General features: G+C 32.1%; 2 protein-coding genes and 1 long non-coding RNA gene across 3 annotated transcripts; 1 reads left to right on the top strand and 2 right to left on the bottom strand.

The window, feature by feature from the left end:
• The first annotated feature begins 15,481 nt into the window (after positions 1–15,481).
• On the top strand, positions 15,482–18,964 carry LOC120199820 (short-chain dehydrogenase TIC 32 B, chloroplastic-like). Its single transcript, XM_039200820.1, has 9 exons — positions 15,482–15,489; positions 16,574–16,699; positions 16,902–17,133; positions 17,285–17,364; positions 17,626–17,779; positions 17,876–17,954; positions 18,462–18,546; positions 18,635–18,681; positions 18,775–18,964. The coding sequence occupies exons 2-9, from the start codon at positions 16,579–16,581 to the stop codon at positions 18,943–18,945; spliced, it is 969 nt and encodes a 322-aa protein (XP_039056751.1). The 5' UTR covers positions 15,482–15,489; positions 16,574–16,578; the 3' UTR covers positions 18,946–18,964.
• Positions 18,965–19,477: 513 nt separating this feature from the next.
• Positions 19,478–20,596, bottom strand: LOC120199829 (UNC93-like protein 3). The gene is made up of 4 exons (XM_039200824.1): positions 20,276–20,596; positions 20,028–20,140; positions 19,812–19,932; positions 19,478–19,714 (listed from the first exon to the last, which is right to left on the bottom strand). The coding sequence occupies exons 1-4, from the start codon at positions 20,303–20,305 to the stop codon at positions 19,478–19,480; spliced, it is 501 nt and encodes a 166-aa protein (XP_039056755.1). The 5' UTR covers positions 20,306–20,596.
• A 451-nt stretch (positions 20,597–21,047) lies between these two features.
• Positions 21,048–21,961, bottom strand: LOC120199821. Its single transcript, XR_005523483.1, has 4 exons — positions 21,948–21,961; positions 21,645–21,808; positions 21,377–21,440; positions 21,048–21,295 (listed from the first exon to the last, which is right to left on the bottom strand). It is a non-coding gene; the product is annotated as an uncharacterized LOC120199821 (long non-coding RNA).
• Between the last annotated feature and the right edge of the window lie 471 nt (positions 21,962–22,432).

Consider the following 22,432-nt stretch of genomic DNA (forward strand, 5'->3'; position numbering starts at 1 on the left):
TTAGATAAAAGATATAGCGCGGACCAGGGACCGCGTTAAATATAATTCACCCCTACGTGGCGTATAGCGCGCCCCCTGATCCGCGATATACCCCTACGTGGCGTATAGTGCGGATCAGGGGGCGCGCTATACACACGTGTAACCCATGTCAGCGTATAGCGCGGTACAGGGGGCGCGCTATACCCCACGTGGCGCCAAATTAGTATATAGCGCGGTTCAGGGGGTGCGCTTTACTGCTACGGGTGTTAGATTGGGAAATATAATCTGACCGGTGTTAGATCGAGAAATATACCGATCACCTGTGATTTTTCGGGAAATACGCCTAAAAATAACGATAGAATTATCACATATAAAACTATCAAACGATTAATAAAGTCGAATACCAAAACTTTATATATCGTATAATAATATCAATAGATTATACAAATCAATCCAAAAATAATATAAAAAAAATTCATTCTTAATAATTCAACATGATCTAGTAATAATATCACTTGTTAGAACCAAGCCATAATAATTATGTAAATAAATCAGGATCAAATCATGTCAAATCATCGAGAACAAAGAATACTAGACTTGCGGAAGCGTACCTGGATTAATTGATAGGTTGAAATCTTTAAGTCTTTCTTTGATTATGATCTTCCAAGAATATAGAGTTCTTAAGTATAAACTCTCTGACGGATAAGAATAAATACGAGGTAATCTGATTTATTGGGGATCATAACCTTTTATATAGTTGATTTAAGAATAAGTTATTGTCTCTACTTAAAACTCTGTCCCTCATCAAAAATATAAATACAACTTTAATAGTATCTACAATTTTATTTCCATAATACTTCTAATATCTTATGACTTTATAACATAATTGGTCACTTAATTTATTCATATTTTATTATAACAATATACATTATAAAAATGTGATCATAATTATGGATTTTAATACAAACTACTGAAAGATCATTGACAAACCACAAATCAAACACAAACGACGTGAAAAACTATCCACGAGCGTAAATAGAGTATTCATATCTAATCCAAGGGTTCAAAATAGGAAAAATCAACAAGATAATAAATAAACGTCATCTCAATTAATCGTGTTGATGTCAAATCAACCGTTAAAAATGATAAATAAAAAATAATCAAACAGTCAAAAAATATATTAAAAGAAAAAAGAAAACGTGACATAAAGATATACTTATTGAAAATAAAAAAATAAAAAATAAAGATGCGCTATAAAAATTAAAAAAATCGATGGTTGATAATTAATATTAAAATTAGTGTCGTTGTAGATTAATACTAACGAAAATAAAAAGATGAGTAACTCTAATAAGAGAAAACTCATTTAAAACTTTTAAAATTATATATTAAATCAAACTTTCTATATTTATATAGTTGAGATTTATCCTTCAATATTAATTATTATTTGGATCTACCCAAGGCTAAGACTAGAGCTATTTCGGATTTGAGAGGAAAACTGGACCGGTTTGAAACCTAAAAATGAGTCCAATAAATTATGAAACTTTTTGCCAAACTCTAGACGGTTCAAGCCGCCATCTATAGATCTAACAAAAATAGTAATTGGTATCGATAATCTTATTTATTTTAATTAAATAAAACAAAATAAATTTATTATTACAATTAAGTATTGATCACATCAATTTTCTTGAGGGCGTTTCCAAAGACTTATGTGAAATTAATTGGGTGTACCCAAGCAAAGGGATAACCCGACTTAAGATACGTTTGGTTCACGGAATGTAAGATTATCCGTGAGAATAAAAGATTACCGAGGAATAGGATTACTGGAATGTTGTATTTTGTATTTTGTTGGTTTAGTAGGAATGTAAGATTACAGTGTTTGGTTAAAGGAATAAAATATTATTAGAATGTATATTTTATCAAATTATTCTTATTATATATTTATTTTTTTAACAAGTTAAATTCTACTATAATATTACTATAATTAATTTATATATTTTCTTTTAAAAAATTTAAATTCATAAAATTTATATAATTTTTTTTTACAAAATTGAAAAGATAAATAGGTTTAATGAAAGGGTAAAATTTTATTTTAACCCCTGAATTTCATATAAAATTCTAATTATTGATTTTTTTTGTGAATCTAAAATAGTTTAAGGATAAATTTGTAATTTAAACTTTATAGAATTTTTATTATTCAACGACAAAAGAATGATATTTTTGAAACAAAAATTAAGAACATTTTAGTCTAAAACGCCGATAATCTAACAATACCTAAGAAAATAAAATAATTATATTTCTGATAATATACCATAAAAATCTACTGTTGAAAATACTGACCAACCAAACGGAAAATAAGAATTTCATTCCCCTGATAAACCCGTATGCCGTGAACCAAACATCCCCTAAAAAGAAGTGTAGTCTACCAATTATGCCGTCCTTGCTTGATGCATGAAGTAGCCGACCAACTTGTCAACTTCTTTGAGAAATAAAGAAGAAACAGCTCCCCCATGCCAGCGCCACCCATCCAGGCTGATGCCCATCGTGTTTTATGGGTAATCTGATGGGACCACCGGATTAGTTTGGAGCAAGACCCCATGCATTGCACTTAACCATATTAAATCCCAGTACACCATGAGATCACCATCTTTTGAAAATTTTAAATTATTATATAATATATTTTTTTTTATATTTTATGTCGATAATAAATATATTTTTTTAAATTCTATAAGTTCGTCACTTAAGATTTTATAAATTCATTCTTAACATAAAATGTGTTTTTTTTCAATAGGGTTGCAAATAAGTTGAGTCGAACTCAAATATTTTTAGTTAAATTCAATTGAGTTCATTCAATTTGAGTATCGACCAAACCTGAATAAACTCCAATTTAAATAATTCATGATGTGTCTCGTTTCATTTACCGCACTAATCCTATGCTTAACCATGCTAATAACTTCACTAATCCTATGCTATGTTTAAATTTTAGATATAATAAAATCTACGAGTGTTTAAAGGCTTTAAATATAACAATACGAGGTGTTCTTGTTTTTGTTGCAAGCAACCCATATGTTATCTCGAAGACATTAACTTCTATCTCATTTGTCCATTTTTGGCGGTTGAGACATTAATTTGGTCCCCTTTTTATTCATTTATTATTTGTGTTTTATGGTTTTGGTGGGTCTTTATTATTAATAATTATCATTTCGAGAATTATTTTCTGTTTCTTAGCTTAACAACTTAAGTGTGAATTAGAAGAGGGGCACATTTCCAAGGCCATTTGGAAAAATGGATGTTTTTAATTGTGTTCTTATCACTACATAAAATTCAGTACTTTCTGTCACTTGTCACTGTCTAAACCATGTGCTCAGCATTTCATTTCCTTTTCACTTTTATTCTCATTTATTTTGGGTTTACTTTTCGAACACGCTTTCACAAATACATTTCTCCATTTTTCACTCAGAAATATTATTTTGAAATTTTAGATAAATTATATATTTAGACACTGTCTTATTGGTTTTTAAAATCATATATCATATTATTTTTTTTTTGTTTTGTTTCAGTAATCCGACGTTAAAAATAAATAGAATTGTTAATGTGATAATTTTATTTTTTAACTTTTTCAACAATAACATGACATTATATTATGGCAGCACATTAGTATCACCATTCATTTTTTAAATTATGGGTGATTAAAATGAAATAAAAGCGTAAAATCCATACATTTTAAAAAATAACTATTAGATGACTATAATAGGAGAACAAGAATAAATGGGTGATTAAATGTAAAATTTATCCTAAAAAGTATTTACAAATTTATCATCTTAATCTAATTATTTATCGAAATAGTTTATCAATTATATAAAAGGGTAAATTACATCAATCATCAATGAACTTTATTCTCTCTCCTATTTCACTCACTGCACTTTAAATCCGTTCAATTTTCTCACTGAATTTAATACCAATTAGCATTTTGATCACTCAACCGTTAAATATTTAACGTCGTTAAAACATCACCGTTTTAGAAAAATAAAATTTTCACTAAAACGACGTTATTTTACATTTATATAACAACTCATTTACAACGCCGTTTAGTGAGAAAACGATTGAATGACCAAAAATACTAATTGTGTTAAATTCAGTGAGAAAATTAAACAGATTTAAAGTACTCTTTTAAGAATTGTATAATGAATTTAGCATCATCTTTTGATTATTTTATGAAAATCACACATCTTTACTGACAATGAGTATCTTTATCCTACATAATACGTTTAATCATAATCAAGATATTATTGTATTGATTAAAATGAAAGTACTTCCGCTGAAACTGTATTTCCATGTTTCAGTTCAGCATTGACTGAATAGTAAAGGTACATGTCAGAAATGCATCTGCACCAGAAATGAACATCAGTTATCATGTTTCAATCCCCACAAAATTAAAGTTGTATATTAATTATGATTGTTAATAAAAATAATATTTAAATCTAATTGTATTAAAATCAAAATCAAACTTTTACAAAAGAATAATGTTGAGTTAATCGATTGACGAATATGGTCAAGAGGGTGTGAATTGACAATTAAAATTTTGGTGGAAGCCAGAAAATTGAAAGAAATTTGCACAGCGATTTAAAGTGGTTCGACTTTCTCAACTAAAGTCTACGTCCACTACCTTAGCTATCCACACTAAGGATTTTCCACAAATTCACTACTTTGTCTTTCTTTTGAGGACAAAGAGTAACTTTACAAACTCTTAAGAATTATACCACAAATTCTTGAGAACACTCTCTCCCAAAGAGAACAATACAAATTTGCAATCTTACAAAGAAATCCTCACAAGGTAGATTGTTTGCACAATTCTAGAACAAAGAAAAGAACACTCAAGAATAAATACAATTGAGCACAATAAGTGTTCTTGAAAGCAAAATGAATATTGAATGAAAGATAGGCTTGAAATGCTCAAACTTGAGGTTTGATGCTTTCTCTTTGATTCTCTCTTGATTCTAGTTGCTTGATGTTTCTTGTTATTGATCAATGGATTCTAAGCTTGTTTAAATACACCTTGAATCACTTCTAAATGTTGGGGATCATTAATGAAGTTTTTGGAGCCGTTTAAGTGTGAAAACAATTCATCTTTCTGCTTGGAGCGTGGGGGGAATCGGTACCCCTAATGGGGAATTGATTCCTTAAGTGTAAAATTCAAATATTTCGATTGTTGAACAGTGGGGGGAATCAGTACCCCCTGGGGGGAATCGGTTCCCTCCGAGCATACTGGAATTCTCGGAGCCAAACCATTCAGGGGGAATCGGTTCCCTCTGAGCAATCTGGAATTTTTGGCTTTGAAATGGTTCAAAATATTTTGTAAAATCGTTTTGAAATTATTTTAAGATTAAAACTTAATTTTACACTTGAGTAAGGATTTAAAATGAACTTTGAAATACTTTGAGTAATATTTTGATATTCGATTTAATATATCGAATATGCTTAGAAAAATCATTTTCAAAATTAAAATTCTTTTAATTTAATTTGTTATATCGAAACATCAAAATATTTTCAACAATCTCCCCCTTTTTGATATAACAAAACATTTTAAGATTTTCTAATTTCAAAATGAATTTTGATTTTGAAAATACTACTCCTCCTTACTTTAACACTACTCCTCTTCAAAAACTCTTCAAAAAGCTTTTAATAACATTTCTCCCCTTTTTTGTTAAATCAAAAAGACTCGTAAAAGATTTTAAACAAGGTTTTGAAATCATTTAGCCAATTGATTATATATATAGTTTAAGCTACTAAGATCACAATCAAGAGAAACGTTAGCCATTAGTTCCATAATTCAATATTCATAAATAATGTGAAATGACAAAAATTGGTCATAATGCAACTAATATGTAAATGATGCAAAAATAAACATTAAGCTCAAAATGAAAGTTAAAAACAAACCAAATATATAAAGCATGTAAGTTCAAATATCCAATTATCCATCAAATTCAAACATCCAAAATAAAACAATCTATGAACATCAAAATGTTTCACAATTCAAAGTTTTGAGTTCGGGATGATAAATCCATTGGCCCGTTTCTTTATCCTTTTTCCATCTTGCTTTCTTCAAGGAAGTAAGATTGATTTGGTTTTGAAGAGGGATAGGAATATCAGAAGAGACCCTAAGACCGCGTTTGATAAACAAATTACTAAGGAGACAACCATAAACCAAGGTTTCTATATTCTTGGAAGAAATAGTGTTTATGGAAACTCACTAAAGATGATCTGTGGCAGATTAATCTTCTTTTTATGTTGGATACAATATATCCACCATATATCTATGTTCCTAAGGGAGGAGTACCTACCTCCGGATGATCTAAACCACCAAGAGATCATATAATGAAGGAATCTATCACGATAAGTTCTTAGGGTACTCTCACTATCCTTAGACTTATAGGGTGAATCCATAGTCTCTTTTTCATTAAACCTGAGTTATCTAGTCCAAAATGGGTAGCGATTGTGCCGGAGTCTATAAAAATGAATTGTCCTAAAAGATAGGATCGAATTCCTATAATTTCATATCGGCGCTCGTTTTGGACACATACTACATTGGAATAGAAAAATGCGGACTAATTGATGATAAACTAAAGGTTTGAGTTTAAAGAGTTTATCAAACTTCTAGGATTTAAGAGTAGGAAGATATTGAAAGTCCATATCTTCTATAGCTTGAATCGAAGGGATATGTTCTTCCCGGATTTTGTATGACTCAAAACAAGTATGTTACCTATGATATAGATTTTGTCTACGACCAGGTACGTGAAACAAGAGTTCATAATGGTCATATTTGGGTTATTTGGATTGGGCGGAGGAATAAGAGGTCGGTTTTGAATTGAGCGACTAGACAATGTCCTAGGTCATTTAGGATTTGACATGGTTTAAGAATCGAAATAGAATATGTAACCTGCAAATTTAAACACATGTATGCAATATAATCAAAACCCAAAACTCAAATGAGTCCTCAATATTTCAAGGTTCTCTAAACCGAATCCTAAAGGGCAATGTTTTGAAAAACTATTTGGAAAATAATATTTGAAAATCATAATACGCATAGTTTTTTATGAAAACAATATAATTGAATCAAAAACATCAATTAAAACAACAATTCTCGATTTTTTTTTTCAAAATTAAAAGAAAAATCGAGTGTTTTTTACGAAATTGGTTGTAAAATCATCATATAACCAATGTCCGATGTAATGTTCATCTTAGAACTAATCAAAACTAGTCCTAAGTTCAAAAATCAATGAAATATAGGATTTTGAAATATTACCTTGAAAATTTGGATTTTATGAGAATGTGATGTTGTTTGCAAGGATTAGAAGTTGAAGAAAGATCTAATTCCGACTTGTATTTGATGATTTTGGCAAAAATAGAGATGAGAAAGAGAGGATGAACGACGTTTAAGAAAGAAGAAAGGTTTTAAGAGAATGAGTTTTCTGGTCGTGATGTATCCAGAACCCATTGGGGGTATCGATTCCCTCAATGAGGGAATCAGTTCCCATTCAAAAGGGGAATCGATTCCCATTCAAAGGGGGAATCGGTTCCCCTTCAAGGGTATCGATTCCCTATGCTCTATAATTTAAAAATCTGTATTTTAAACACTCAAAATGCTAAATTAATTTTCTCTAGTGGTATTGGCAACTCATATATTGAAAATTAATCATGTTCAAACAATCAAATTAATCTTTAAACTATATTTGAACATAAAGTTAATTTTCATAAAGTTAATTTTCATTAAGAATCATAAACTCCCCTAACTAATAGTAATGAATACAATCAAAAATTACTATTCTAAGCATTTTTCATTTAGTCTTAAAAGTGCTAAAATCATTTTAAACACTAAGTGAAGATAGGTTGGTCAAACCTAATTATCTCCTAAGTGTCCAAAATCTTTCCTTGTCTAAAGGTTTTGTAAAGATACCCGCTAATTGGTGCAATGTATCAACAAATTCTAGAACTATATCTTCCTTAGTGAAATGGTCTCTAATGAAGTGATGTCTAATTTCAATGTGCTTAGTTCTAGAGTGTTGGATGAGATTTTTTAGTGAGACAAATAACACTAGTATTGTCACACTTGATAGGAATAGTACCTACTTCAATTCCATAATCAAAAAGTTGTTGTTTCATCCATAAAACTTGTGCACAACAACTACCGGCTGAAATGTATTATGCTTCAGTGGTAGATAATGCAACACAATTTTGTTTCTTTGAAAACCAAGAAATCAGCATATTTCCAAGGAATTGGAAAGTACCAGAGGTGCTTTTCCTATCTATTTTGCATCCTCCATAATCCGCATCAGAAAAGGCATACAAGCTAAAGCTAGAGTCTCTAGGATACCAAAGTCCTAAACTAGGAGTATCCTTAAGGTATCTAAAGATTCTCTTAACATGTAGTAAATGTGATTCCTTAGGACATGATTGAAATCTAGTACATAAGCAAACACTAAACATAATGTACGGTCTACTTGCAGTTAGATAAAGTAAAGATCCAGTCATTGACCTGTATAATTTAACATCTACACATTTAGCTCCTTCATCTAAGTCAAGCTTTGTTGAAGAGCTCATTGGAGTGTCATGAGGCTTGCCATTTTCCAGTCCAAATTTCTTGAGCATATCTTTGACGTACTTAGCTTGATTGATGAAGATGTCATCTTTTCTTTGCTTGATTTGGAGTCCCAAGAAAAATGAGAGCTCCCCCATCATGCTCATTTCGAATTCGCTTTGCATTAGCTTAGAAAATTCTTGGCAAAGAACATCATTAGTAGAACCAAATATTATATCATCAACATAAATTTGAATTACTAATAAATATTTACCTTTATGCTTTATAAACAATGTAGTGTCAACCTTCCCTTTTGAAAAACCTTTTTCAATTAAAAAGTTTGATAATCTTTCATACTAAGCTCTAGGAGCTTGTTTTAAACCATAAAGTGCTTTTGTCAATTTAAGAACATGATTCGGAAATTTTGAATCTTCAAAAACTGGAGGTTGCTCCACATACACTTCTTCTTTTATAAAACCATTTAAAAATGCACTTTTAACATGCATTTGATATAATTTTAAATTCATGAAAACATGCAAATGCTAATAACATTCTAATTGCTTCCATCCTAGCTACGGGAGCGTATGTTTCATCATAGTCTATGCCCTCTTCTTGAGTATACCCTTGAGCAACAAGTCTAGCCTTGTTTCTCACTATATTACCACTCTCATCAAGCTTATTCCTAAATACCCATCTAGTACCTACACTAGATTTATTACTAGGCCTTTCAACTAATGTCCATACTTTACTTCTCTCAAATTGATTTAACTCTTCTTGCATAGCCATAATCCAATGTTCATCATTTAATGCTTCTTTAATATTCTTAGGCTCTATGCATGAAATAAATGCAACATAATTACAAATATTTCTAAGAGAAGATCGAGTTGTTACCCCTTTGGATGGATCACCTATAATCTCACCATCCTTGACATAGTTGTACTCTCTTGGATAAGATACTTCCCTTTCTTTAATGGTTGGATTCTCGATAGGATCATGAGTTTCCTCATCTTTCGTTTCTTCCTTTGATGATGATTCTCCAACGTCATGTCTAACGTCATTTGTATTTAAAGAAAATAACCTCAGTGACCAAAAATTCCAGATAATATACGATTTTGACCAACTTTTTTTGGATTTGCGAAAATGACCAACAAAATCGCAATGCGATCTCTAATTCGCATTGCGATCTCCACTATCGCAAATTCTCATTGCATTTCGCGTTGCGATAGTTGAAAATTGCGTTGTGATAGTTGAAAATAGCGTTGCGATTTTCCATTTCGCGTTGCGATTTTCCATTTCGCGTTGCGATAGTCCAAGTTGTCGTTGCGATAGTTTCCAAATTCGTTGCGATAGTCTACAGTTGTCATTGCGATTTTCCAAATTCGTTGCGATAGTAAAAAAGATAATATCCGCGTGTACGTGTCGAAGACACGTATTACCACGACCATGGCTCGAGACGAGACGGCAGCGGCGGCGGCGCACGAGAGTCCCCCTTGTTCTCTTCCACTCAACAAGGAAGTGGGAAATTCAAGCCTTAAATATCATTCCCAATAGTATTTCCAATACTATGTGGGATTGAGCATTACCAACACCATAAAATCTTTGTTCCCGACCACATATCAAAACCGTTTGATTATTTCAGATTCATTCGATTAAAGAACAAGAAAGATATATACCAGACCACAGATTTGAGATCTCTTTCCATTATCACTTGAAAGGCATGAGTCATATCTAGTTCACTGCTACTTCCCTAACTTGACTTTCAAAAACAGTGGAGAATGAACATAGACAACTATTGTTAACTCAATCAATAACAGACGACACCGCAAATCAAGCCCTTGAACCAATCATTTTAGCGATTAATTTCCAATAAGTTACTCTTGATACTCATGGATAACCATCATAAGACGCATTAAAACCACCGATCAAGTAAGATTATCTAATACTTTCACATGTTCTGTTACCATAATATTAACTGAATAGAAATTTTTCGAGCAGAAAACAACTGCCTGTACTTATTTACTATATTCTATTAGCATTTTCCTATGCAGAGATTTAGAAAAATACACATATATCAAAGAAATGCATGCTCATTACATAGTCAAGGAAGCACTAAAACAGATGCTTATGTATGCAGTTTAACAGTCCCTTCATATTTCGATCTCTTTGATTAGTAAGTGGTGGTCGGGAACTAAGATTCTATGGTGTTGGTAATGCTCAATCCCACATAGTATTGGAAACACTATTGGGAATGGTATTTAAGGCTTGAATTTCCCACTTTCTTGTTGAGTAGAAGAGAACAAGGGGGACTCTCGCGCGCCACCGCTGTCGCCGTCTCGTCTCGGGTTGTGGTCGTGGTCGTGGTCGTGGTAATACGTGTCTTCGACACGTCCGCGCGGATACTATCTTTTTAGAGAAAATTCTTAAGAAACAAAATCTTTTTTTTTTAACTATCACAACGAATTTTCGCAACGAATTTTCGCAACGAATTTGGAAAATCGCAACGACAACTGTAGACTATCGCAACGCGAAATGGAAAATCGCAACGCGAATTTGCGATAGTGGAGATCGCAATGCGAATTAGAGATCGCATTGCGATTTTGTTGGTCATTTTCGCAAATCCAAAAAAAGTTGGTCAAAATCGTATATTATCTGAGATTTTTGGTCACTGAGGTTATTTTCAATTTATAATACCTACATCATCATTAACACAAGAATCCTTCCTCGGAAGGAGATTATCATCGAAAATAACATGTATAGACTCTTCTACAACTAAAGTTCTTTTATTAAATACTCGATAAGCTTTAGAATTTAAGGAATAACCCAGAAAAATTCCTTCATCACTTTTAGCATCAAATTTGCCAATGTTTTCTTTACCGTTGTTTAAAACAAAACATTTACATCCAAAAGGATGAAAATAGCTAATGTGAGGCTTTTTATTTTTTAAAATTTTATATGTAGTTTTCTTTAAAATTGGCCTAATCATTACTCGATTTACAATATAACAAGCGATATTTGTGGCTTCCGCCCTAAAAATATTTTGGCAAATTATTTTCACAAAGCATGGTTCTAGCCATTTCTTCTAAAGTTCGATTTTTCCTCTCAACAACTCCATTTTGTTGAGGGGTTCTAGGTGATGAAAAATTATGGCTAATATCATTAGAATTACAAAACTCAGTAAATCCAAGATTTTCAAACTCAGTTCCATGATCACTCCTAACACTAATTATAGAGTAACCTTTTTTTTGTTTTGGATTAGTTTTGAAAACGTGATGAATTTTTCTAATGCTTCATCTTTAGTACTTAAGAATAGAACCCAAGTATATCTAGAATAGTCATCTACCAAGACAAATGCATATTGTTTTCCACCCAAGCTAGTAGTTATAGATGGCCCAAAAAGATCTAAATGGATCAGTTGCAATACTCTACTAGTTGATACATCATTAATGGATTTAAAAGAAATTCGCTTTTGTTTTCCTTTAGCACAAGCATCACAAATTTTATCATTATCAAATTTTAGTTTAGGCAGCCCTCGAACCAATTCTCCTCGAACTAACCGTTGTAAAACACTCATACTAGCATGTCCTAGTCTCCTATGCCATAACAAGATATCATGCTCATCCCTAGCAACTAGGCACAAAATAGTCATATTAAAAAATCTAAATGCATCATATATATATCCCTATTTTATGTCCAACAAGCATAATCGAAAATAGATGCAATGTCAATCAATTTTGCAATCATTTAAAATAAAACATTGTATCTTTTATCAAATTTATTTTTCAAAAGATTATGCTTTTAACCCATTCACATATAAAACATTATGCAATGTTGATTATAGAGATTAAGAGCACATGCATAAAGTTTTTGAAAATGTTATGCATTAAAACTTTATAATATTTAAACAAAAAAATCTATGCATAAACATTAAGAAAAATTTCAGGTCAAAATTTTGCAAAACCAAAGTTCTTGAAAAAATCGATATCAATTGTTAAAAAGATATCAATTACATTATAAAAACAATTTTGACCAAAAATTAATATGATGAACTAGAGTTTATAAAACATTACCAAAAATTACCTTGTTCATCATACAATATTTTTCAACATACATGAGATAAAACATAATTCAACATTTTAAAACCTCATGTATGCATAAACTAAATGAGCAACCAAATAATAAAAACATTAAGTTTAGAGGTTACCCATTCCCTTTTTATGTGTGGCTAGAGCATCTTGAATATCATCATCTTTATCACCATTGCTCTCACACACCTACAAGAGACATTTAAGTAGATTTTGGTATCCAAATTGCTTTGGATCCTTGAAAATTAGTTTCAATGCCTCTTGTTCCTTTTGGAACCCATACTTATCTAATTTTAAATCGTTTTCCTTTCTTTAAAGGACAAGTATGTTCCTTATGACCATGATAATGACAATGTGAACATATTGTCATTATTGAACTAGATGAATTATTTAGAATGATCTCTTTTTCTCTTGTTAAACATTCAAGCTTATCTTTCAAATTGAAATTTTCTTTTTCAATACTTTCAAATTTCATTTTTGAGAGTTCTAAATCCTTCTTCAAGATTTCATTTTGATTTTCAAAATCCATTTTCATTTCTAGAAGAAGTTTGTTTAATTTGAAAATTTCTTTTTCAAATTTTTCAGATTTTATTTTTGAAAGCTCTAACTCCTTTCTCAATATTTCATTTTGATTTTCCAAGTCTGTTTTAGCTTTCAAAAGAGATCATTTTTAGCAATAAATTTATAAATCAATTTATTGTATTTGGAGTTCATGGTCTCAAACTCCGAAAATAATTTATCATAAGCATCTTGTAACTCATTAAAAGATTTTGAATTTGATATATTTGAGTTAGAAGATACCTTTGGCTCTGTGAGAGCTAATAGAGACATCACTTTTATTGGTTCTTCTTCTTCCTTGTCTCTATGGATCTCCTCAAGCTTATCCCACATTTCCTTGGCACTTGAACAAGAATAAACTCCTTTATATACATTAGGATCAATTGCACAACACAATATGTGCATAGCCTTTGAGTTTTGTTGAGCTTCCTTCCGTTCTTGAACACTCCACTTCTTTGCCTTCTTAGTAGGAGATGAATATCCTTTCTTGATTATCATCCAAGCTTCCATATCAAATGCTTTGATGAATATCATCATACACCTCTTCCAATGACGATAATTTGTTCCATTGAAGTGTGGAGGCATGTCAATAGGTCTGGATTCTTCCATGGAGAATGAACTGGAAGTAGACGCCATCTTTATCGATTTAACTCTTCCCGGATCGACTCAAGAGGCGATTAAACCTTCAAATGAGTTAGGCTCTGATGCCAATTGTTGATTTAATCGATTGGCGAATATGGCCAAGAGGGGGGTGAATTGGCAATTAAAATTTTGGTGGAAGCTTTTGCAGAAAATTGAAAGAAATTTGCAAAGCGATTTAGAGTGGTTCGACTTTCTCAACCAAAGTCTACGTCCACTACCTTAGCTATCCACACTAAGGATTTTCCACAAATTCACTAATTTGTCTTTCTTTTGAGGACAAAGAGTAACCTTACAAACCCTAAATAATTATACCCCAAATTCTTGAGAACACTCTCTCCCAAAGAGAACAATACAAATTTGCAAACTTACAAGGAAATCCTCACAAGGTAGATTGTTTGCACAATTCTAGAACAAAGAAAAGAATACTCAAGAATGAATACAATTGAGCACAATAAGTGTTCTTGAAAGCAAAATGAATATTGAATAAAAGATAGGCTTGAAATGCTCAAACTTGAGGTTTGATGCTTTCTCTTTGATTCTCTCTTGATTATAGTTGCTTGATGTTTCTTGTTATTGATCAATGGCTTCTAAGCTTGCTTAAATACACCATGAATCACTTCTGAATATTGGGGATCATTAATGAAGTTTTTGGAGCCGTTTAAGTGTGAAAACAATTAATATTTCTGCTTGGAGCGTGGGGGGAATCGGTTCCCTAAGTGTAAAATTCAAATATTTCGACAGTTGAACAGTGGGGGGAATCGGTTCCCTCCGAGCATACTGGAATTCTCGGAGCCAAACCATTCAGGGGGAATCGGTACCCCCTTGGGGGGGAATCGGTTCCCTTTAAGCAATCTGGAATTTTTGGCTTTGAAATGGTTCAAAATATTTTGTAAAATCGTTTTGAAATTATTTTAAGATTAAAACTTAATTTTACACTTGAGTAAGGATTTAAAATGAACTTTGAAATACTTTGAGTAATATTTTGATATTCGATTTAATATATCGAATATGCTTAGAAAAATCATTTTCAAAATTAAAATTCTTTTAATTTAATTTATTATATCGAAACATCAAAATGTTTTCAACAAATAATTATAAAGTGATTCTTGAAATTTTTAATATTTTTTAATAAAAATAATTTATATATTTTGATAATCATATTAATATGAATCATTCTATACTCATCCATAGGTTAAAATTATACTCTATTTTATATATAGGAAACTATTTTCTATTTTTTTAATTTCAAATTATAGAGTTGATTTTATTGAAAATATCGGTTGATTATTAACTTTTAAAATTTCAGAATAATTAAATTGATATATATATATATATATATATATATATATATATAGGATTAGGATATATTTACATTATGTAAAAATAATAAATTTTACACTCATATATAATCACTTGATTTTAAAAAATGACTTGGATTTATTTAAAATTTATAACACATAAATAAATATTTCTTTAACTCACACTAAAATAATATTTTTCTTTTTAGGATTAAGTTTAGGATATAGGGTAAGATTTAATCTTTTTAGAGTTTATAGTTTAGTGTTTATGATTTAATTTCTGGGAAATTAGAGTTTAGGGCTAAGATTTAGGAATTGAGGTTTGAGATTTTGATAAAAAAATATTATTTTACTATAAGTTAAAACATATTTATTTATGAATTATAAATTTTAATGAAATATAAACCATTTATTTATTTAAATCTAATAGCTATAAAATATTAGTGTAAATCTAAACTATTTATTTAAAAATGGGATATGTTCCACTTGTACTATGTAAAACTAATAAGTTTTACACTAATTTATAGTCATTATATTTAATTGAACAAATTACTTCGTATGATTAATATTTATAACTCAAAAACAAATCTTTTTTTACTTCATGGTGAAATAATATCTTTTTATATTCAAACCTCAAACCTTAAATCTCAAACCACAAACTCTAAATCTCAAACCCTAGACCATAAACCATAAATTATAAATCCTAAACCCTAATCCCTACTTCCTAAATCCTAATCCTACAAAGAAAAAATATATAATTTTTCTTTATTATGAGTTAAAGAAATATTTATTTATGATTCTAAATTTTAATTAAATCTAAATCATTTATTTATTTAAATTTAATGACTATAAATTAGTATAATTTTACATAATGAACTCTCTTAATTTTATATATAATTTGCATCTCTTTAATTTGAAATTCTAACCCAATAAATTCTTTTAAAAGAAAATATAAGAAAGAACTCGTTCAGTAAGTCTTAATAGTAAAATAATATTTTTTTTACAACATTTTAGTTCGAAAAACTAAATTTGTAGGATATTTTTATTAATAATTTAAAAATGTATATAATTATATAATATCTTATAATTATTTTAGATTATTTAAAATTGTAAGAAAATGAAACAAAAATCTTGGGTACACATTAGATGTAATATGAAGAGTATTTATTGATGGGCATACAGCAAAGTGGCGGGATAACTTGGAGAGCAGCATGTTACAACTTTATTCAATTTTCCCATACGCATATAGTTGATGGGTTGTTGAGAGTATTAACTGTTCTTTACCGACGAACATTGAATTCAATACAAAGTACCACCACCTACAGTTGGCTCTACCCATAAATACCCTCTCTTTCCCTTCCCCCTTTCTTCCCATCTCCTCTTTCTTCTCTGTTTTCTTTGTCAAGAAAAAGGAACAGAAATCTTTGTTAAACAAGCAAAAGAAAACATGGTCGGCGTCATTTCGTTGGTCACCGGTTGGCCCGGACCGAGCGGCTTCGGCTCGGCTTCTACTGCCGAAGAGGTCACTCAAGGAATAGATGGATCCAATCTCACTGCTATAATAACGGGTCCGGCCATGGCTTTCTCTCTCTCACTTTCTTATATATATTTATATTTAAGGTTCTGTTGTTTTTGTACTGTGATAATGTACCTGTTGCATCGTGGCTTCACTCTAGTTTTCAAACGTCGCTTTTACAAACTTAATGTATATTGATGATGATGTTTGAGTTCCAACGTAACCATGTTGTTCGTTTCTGTTCTTTTTTTCAGGTGGTGCAAGTGGGATCGGATTGGAGACTTCACGTGTATTGGCTCTTCGAGGCGTTCATGTTATCATCGGTGCAAGGAACCTTAAAGCTGCAAATGAAGTCAAAAGGATTATTCTTGCAGATATCGAAACCGCTCGTGTTGATGTCTTGGAGCTCGATCTTTGCTCCATTAAGTCCATCAGAGCGTTTGCAGACAATTTCATCGCTCTTAATCTTCCTCTCAATATCTTGATGTAAATTTCAAAGGCTCCTAAATACATCTTTTTATATTATGATCCTGTCATCATATGTCGACCGAATATATTTAATGATCGACATGTGGTGACAGATTTATTTTTACGTTTGTTGATTATAACAAGATTTTTACAACGTTGTGTGTCTCAGAAACAATGCTGGGATCATGTTCTGTCCCTTTCATCTTTCTCAAGATGGAATAGAGGCTCAGTTTGCAACTAATCATATTGGTAGGTTCCAAGAAATTAGTAGTAATTTCATATTTTCTGTAATTACTTATATAAGATTTATGATCAATTAATTCCGATTTGATACTATAGCTCTTCATTACGAGAATAACTCTTTCATTCCGGCTTATTTCATTCACGATATCAAATTCGAACCCTTAACTTTGTTTAAAAAACTAGTGCTTATCTCACGAGATCAACCGATTGTTGGTGATCTTTCATTTTCTTTAATATCGGACTAATCTTCATTGCTTTTTTTCCCAGGGCATTTCCTCTTAACCGAGCTTCTTCTAGACAAAATGAAGAGCACAGTGAAAACTAGTGGTGTTCAAGGAAGGATTGTTAACTTATCATCAATAGCCCACACTCATTGTTATAAAAATGGGATCCGATTTGCGAAGCTCAATGCTAAAGAAGGGTAATTTTGCTTAATATTATAGTTTTATTTTATGATTTGTTTTGCCTAAAATTTTGTTTTCATCGACCAACTTTCTACCTTTTCTTTTCATTTCAGATACAATGATAAAAGAGCATATGGGCAGTCCAAATTAGCAAATATATTGCATGCCAGTGAACTCTCTCGTCGATTGCAGGTAAAACTTGAAAGTTGGCGAGACCTTGTTTCTAGAAAAATATCAAAATAACCATCAGAGCTTGTTGACGAGAACAAGGTTATTTCGTTAGAAAAATACCGATCAACAATCTTATTTCACTGACCGTAATTCTTCGTCCAAATTAGAAGTGAATTATTAACAACTGACGAGACACTTATTTCCATCAACAAGATCTAATTCAATTTGGAGTAACAAAAACCGAAATTGGCCAGCCACTTTGAGTCTAGAGAAACTCTAGACTGATTGCAGCCGGTTTGCCTTGCCTTGCGGGGCAAGTAATCTCTCTCATGTGGCCAACGAATTACTTTTCCTAACCTAAATTGAGTCGCCGTGATGTCAACTTCGAACTTAAATAGAAGAATGAATTCTTTATTTTATTTTTTTTAACCAGTGATGGATGATGGATTATAACATTGTATACTATAAATGTGCCATAAATTTGGCTATAAAAAGTTGTAACATTTTTGGCTTTTAAATGATGTGTAGGGGGAAGGTGTGAACATCACAGTAAATTCGGTTCATCCTGGATTGATAATGACGCCTCTGTTTAAGCACACTGCCGTTCTAATGAGTACTGCCTTTTGCATTCCAAAATTCTATTCGTAAACCCTCTTCTTTTCACCATTTCATTTACAATAATCTGCATTTTTTTGTTGCAGAGTTTTTGAAGTTCTTCAGTTTCTTCCTATGGAAGAATGTTCCACAGGTAAAACCCAAATTCCCAAAATTGAAAAAGAAAACTGGTTTTCGTGTTCAATGGAAGATAAAAAAAAATAATCTTTTCGACAACTGTGTTTAGGGGGCGGCGACGACGTGCTACGTGGCGCTCCACCCGCGGCTGAAGGGAGTCACCGGTAAATACTTTGTGGACTGCAATGAGATGACACCGAGTTCATATGCTAGAGACGAGGCTCTAGCAAGGAAATTATGGGATTTCAGCCAAAATTTGATCAACTCAGTTTCGAAATGAAATTTATTACCAATTATATGAAAGACAAGAAGCTTATGGTCTTGTTCTTTAGCTTAAAATGGTGTCGTTTTACTGTAGCTGTTACTACAAGAACAATAAATACTAGTTTCATGCATGTCTGCAATTTTTCAATGAATAAAATTCTTTTTACTTTATTAATGTATTTTTATGAATTATCCCGACAAACCCTTTCCTCGTTTTTTAAAAATAAAATCTTACTAGGGTTTCTTACGTTCATCGACAAACCCCGACTTGATTGCATTAAAATTTTGATGTTACTGTCATGAATAGGGTAGCTGCCGGGCCCTTTTCTATAGTGAAATTTTTTAATTTGCGCCTACAAGGTAGTTATAATGTGCAACGTTGGTGGTCACGGCCCTGTATGTTCGTACATCAAATATTTACGTAAATTATATAACATAAAGTGTTATCGATATCGATACATCGATTAGAGGTTCGACAAAATGATGCTGGAGTTAAACTCACAAGATATGAAATTTTCTGATCTTGAAAAAGCTTTGATTATGGGGGCCTAGAGAATGCCTTCTCTACCTTTAGAATGAGGTACAAAAATGGGGCCAAGGAAACAAAGATTGCAGCAAGCATAATCGTCGCCAATGTCCGCAACGTAACAGCCGTGTTTAAAAAGAAGACAGATGCAATGGCCGAACTCTGCCACACCTTGAGCTGTGAAAATGCACCTTCCTGTTCTGATAAGAAATAATCGAGCGTGATCATGGATTTTGAAGTTCATAACTGCACTTCTGGCCTAACAGGTAGGTTACACCAGAGATAACAGATTAACGAAATGAAAATTTTAGAACTAGAATATACGATATGCTGTATAAACAGAGGTAAGTTTGTACCATGTGCTTAAACAGTAGAGCAAGCAAAGCACTGAGCTGCGTATTCAATACCCCGTCACCGATACCAAGTAAAGCTGCCATGAGAAGTGGGTACACTACAGCGAGCACCCCACCAGTCGCACTATGTCATGGCATATAACCAGCAGTAAGTAGGATACAGAGTGAAAGTACCTGGAAGTAAAATGTTGAAACATTTATATGACTGCATTGTTTTACCTGTATTTTAGCGAAAGCCAGATGAATATCACTGCCTGAAAAAAAGCTCCCGTGCAAACTATGAATGTTATTGATCTCAGGACAGATGTGAGTCGACCAGCCACTAGTGAACACTAAATATGAAGTTTTACCAAGAAGTTCAAACCGGATAATTGATCATCCGATCGCATCTAGTCTATAAAGAGCTAATGTCGAGTAAATCTCATGGCTGATAACCCAGTAATCATTTCTGAACTTTAAGTACTTACAATTGCATCAAAAGCCCCATAAACTGCCATCGCACCACCCACACCGGCCTCTCCGAGAGTTGGGTTTACAACATCCTTGGTGTAAGCCCTAAAATCGCAAACATGTCCTTAGTCAAGAAGATATGTGGAATTTTTTTCCTTTAAGGAAGGCAAAGATTGAAACAAGTTGTTGAGGCAAAGGCCTCGATAAGCAATACCATACAAAAGCTTGCTGTAATCCTGAATAAGCAATAAGGGGAATGATCAAAAGCATCTTAAAGTTGAGCAAAGGAGTGATAAATGACTTCAATCGGGATATCAAAGCAGAACAAAAACTGACAGAAGAATCCTCTGATACCTTCTCTTCTTTGTCATCGATTTTACGCAAGAAACACACAAGAATGGCACCTAATGTCATACTACAAAGAAAAGCAATGAACAGCAAAGTTTTGTTGCTGGAACTTCCATCCAACAGTGTAAGAATAACTAATTAGCTGCTGTTAAATATTTTAAAAGGGAAGAAAAACTAAACTCCAAGCCAAATGACCCATGGCATCAATTATAATCATGTAATGGAATCGATTCTTGAAAGAGAAGTTTGGAGGGTAAGTCTAAGCTCGAGCATATCTGGAAGCATGCATTCAATGCCCGAACGCTTTTTCTACACATATGTTAAGCATAACACCGTTTTCCTGACCATAAAAGACACTTATAAAATATTTGGATACAAAGAATGGAAGAGGAACAATAGAAGCAACACAAACCGTTCCAATTTCCAAAACCGAATGCGTGATAAGATTTCCAACGAACTGCATTTGAAGAAAAATAAATTTGGGTAAAAGATCAATATTTACAATCTTGTAGTAGCAAGCTAAAGATAAAGAAAATAGTTATCCTGACTAGTGGCCACCTGGTGAAGAGCAAACATTGCCCAAAATTCTCCATTGAAGTTACCAATCACAGTTCCTTCATGTAAGTTGGAATCTCTAGCATGACCACATGCTAAAGAAGTAAGATACGTCCCCTGATGAATCAATATTGCTGAGGAAATGAAAATCAATCAACAACCATCATTAACCAAGAAAGATACATGGACTTTATAAGTCTAAAACATACACATACCTCCCCAACCCATATTATCGAAGCTGCAAAACCGAGGTACAAGGAAACCGGTACCATAGTATACCTATTAAAAGATGTTCAAATCTCAGAGTTTCATCACAACACGATTAATACATAGTATGGAAACAAGCCCGAAATTTAAATAAAATGCACAAAATGTCAGTTGTTCATCTCTACATAACCATTCAAAACCTGGAGAAAAAAAGGGTTTCTTTCTGTTTCGGCTTACTTCTAAGACCCACCAAGTGATTAAATGAACAGTGATTACCGTGTAGGCTTCAAATTTGCAGCTATGAACAACAAATAACCAGTAGTTCCAAGAACCAGAGAATTCTTAGACCCCATTACACGAACCACCAATGATGCGAACAATGAGAAAACAGCAAAAGATACATACAGTATCCCAAGCGTCACTGTTCCCAAGTTCCCTCGCTGAAACCCAAAGAAAAGAACAAAACTTTTCAATATAATGATTCTAAAAACCATAAAATCTTCCAAAATTTTCAAATAGAAGTCAGTTTTCTTAGTAACCAAACAGCCGGAAGAAAATTAAAAGCAGAAGAAAAGTCACAGCATTAACGGTAAGACCAACAAGAAGGCACAGCTCAAAATATGAACATCCCTTGTTCGGATTTTAGGAGTTTTGATTTCCGAAACATCAGCGACAAGTGGGGCTTCCTCTTCTTGATGAGTACTCATCAATTCGATTGCCATTTTTGAGTTGTAGTGTTCTCGACTGGATTGAAAATCATGTGAATTCGATTGCACATATGGAAATAGTTATAGTTTGTCTTTCTAAATCATAAAATGACAGATCTCTAGTAACATTCTGATTCAATTCAATTCATGGTTTACGTATTGGGTTTTCATTTTCCACCCTTCTAGCAAAAATAAGGGTTTGGGCTACTGCAACTTACAAAACAGGGTTTTTTACGGAGAGTGATCATGGTTCACCAAGGTTTGTTTATGTTTCTGTTTTGGGTAAACTACAAAATGGTCACTAATGTAAAAAAACTAATGAATTGGTCACTAACATTATTGATGTATAAAAAATTG

This window comes from Hibiscus syriacus, unplaced genomic scaffold (assembly GCF_006381635.1).
Source record: "Hibiscus syriacus cultivar Baekdansim isolate YM2019G1 unplaced genomic scaffold, ASM638163v2 tig00005582_pilon, whole genome shotgun sequence".
Classification (NCBI taxonomy): Eukaryota; Viridiplantae; Streptophyta; class Magnoliopsida; order Malvales; family Malvaceae; genus Hibiscus; species Hibiscus syriacus.

What these genes read in the sequence shown, in the direction of transcription:
- LOC120199820 (XM_039200820.1), top strand. Translation starts at nt 16,579, where the DNA reads ATGGTCGGCGTCATTTCGTTGGTCACCGGTTGGCCCGGACCGAGCGGC. An exon ending in GTTTGCAACTAATCATATTG is followed by an intron (nt 17,365 to 17,625) that starts GTAGGTTCCAAG and finishes TTTTTTTCCCAG; the next exon opens with GGCATTTCCTCTTAACCGAG. An exon ending in TATGGAAGAATGTTCCACAG is followed by an intron (nt 18,682 to 18,774) that starts GTAAAACCCAAA and finishes AACTGTGTTTAG; the next exon opens with GGGGCGGCGACGACGTGCTA.
- LOC120199829 (XM_039200824.1), bottom strand. Translation starts at nt 20,305, where the DNA reads ATGGCAGTTTATGGGGCTTTTGATGCAATT. An exon ending in ATGGGGCTTTTGATGCAATT is followed by an intron (nt 20,141 to 20,275) that starts GTAAGTACTTAA and finishes CTTCATATTTAG; the next exon opens with TGTTCACTAGTGGCTGGTCG. An exon ending in TGGCTTTCGCTAAAATACAG is followed by an intron (nt 19,933 to 20,027) that starts GTAAAACAATGC and finishes GCCATGACATAG; the next exon opens with TGCGACTGGTGGGGTGCTCG.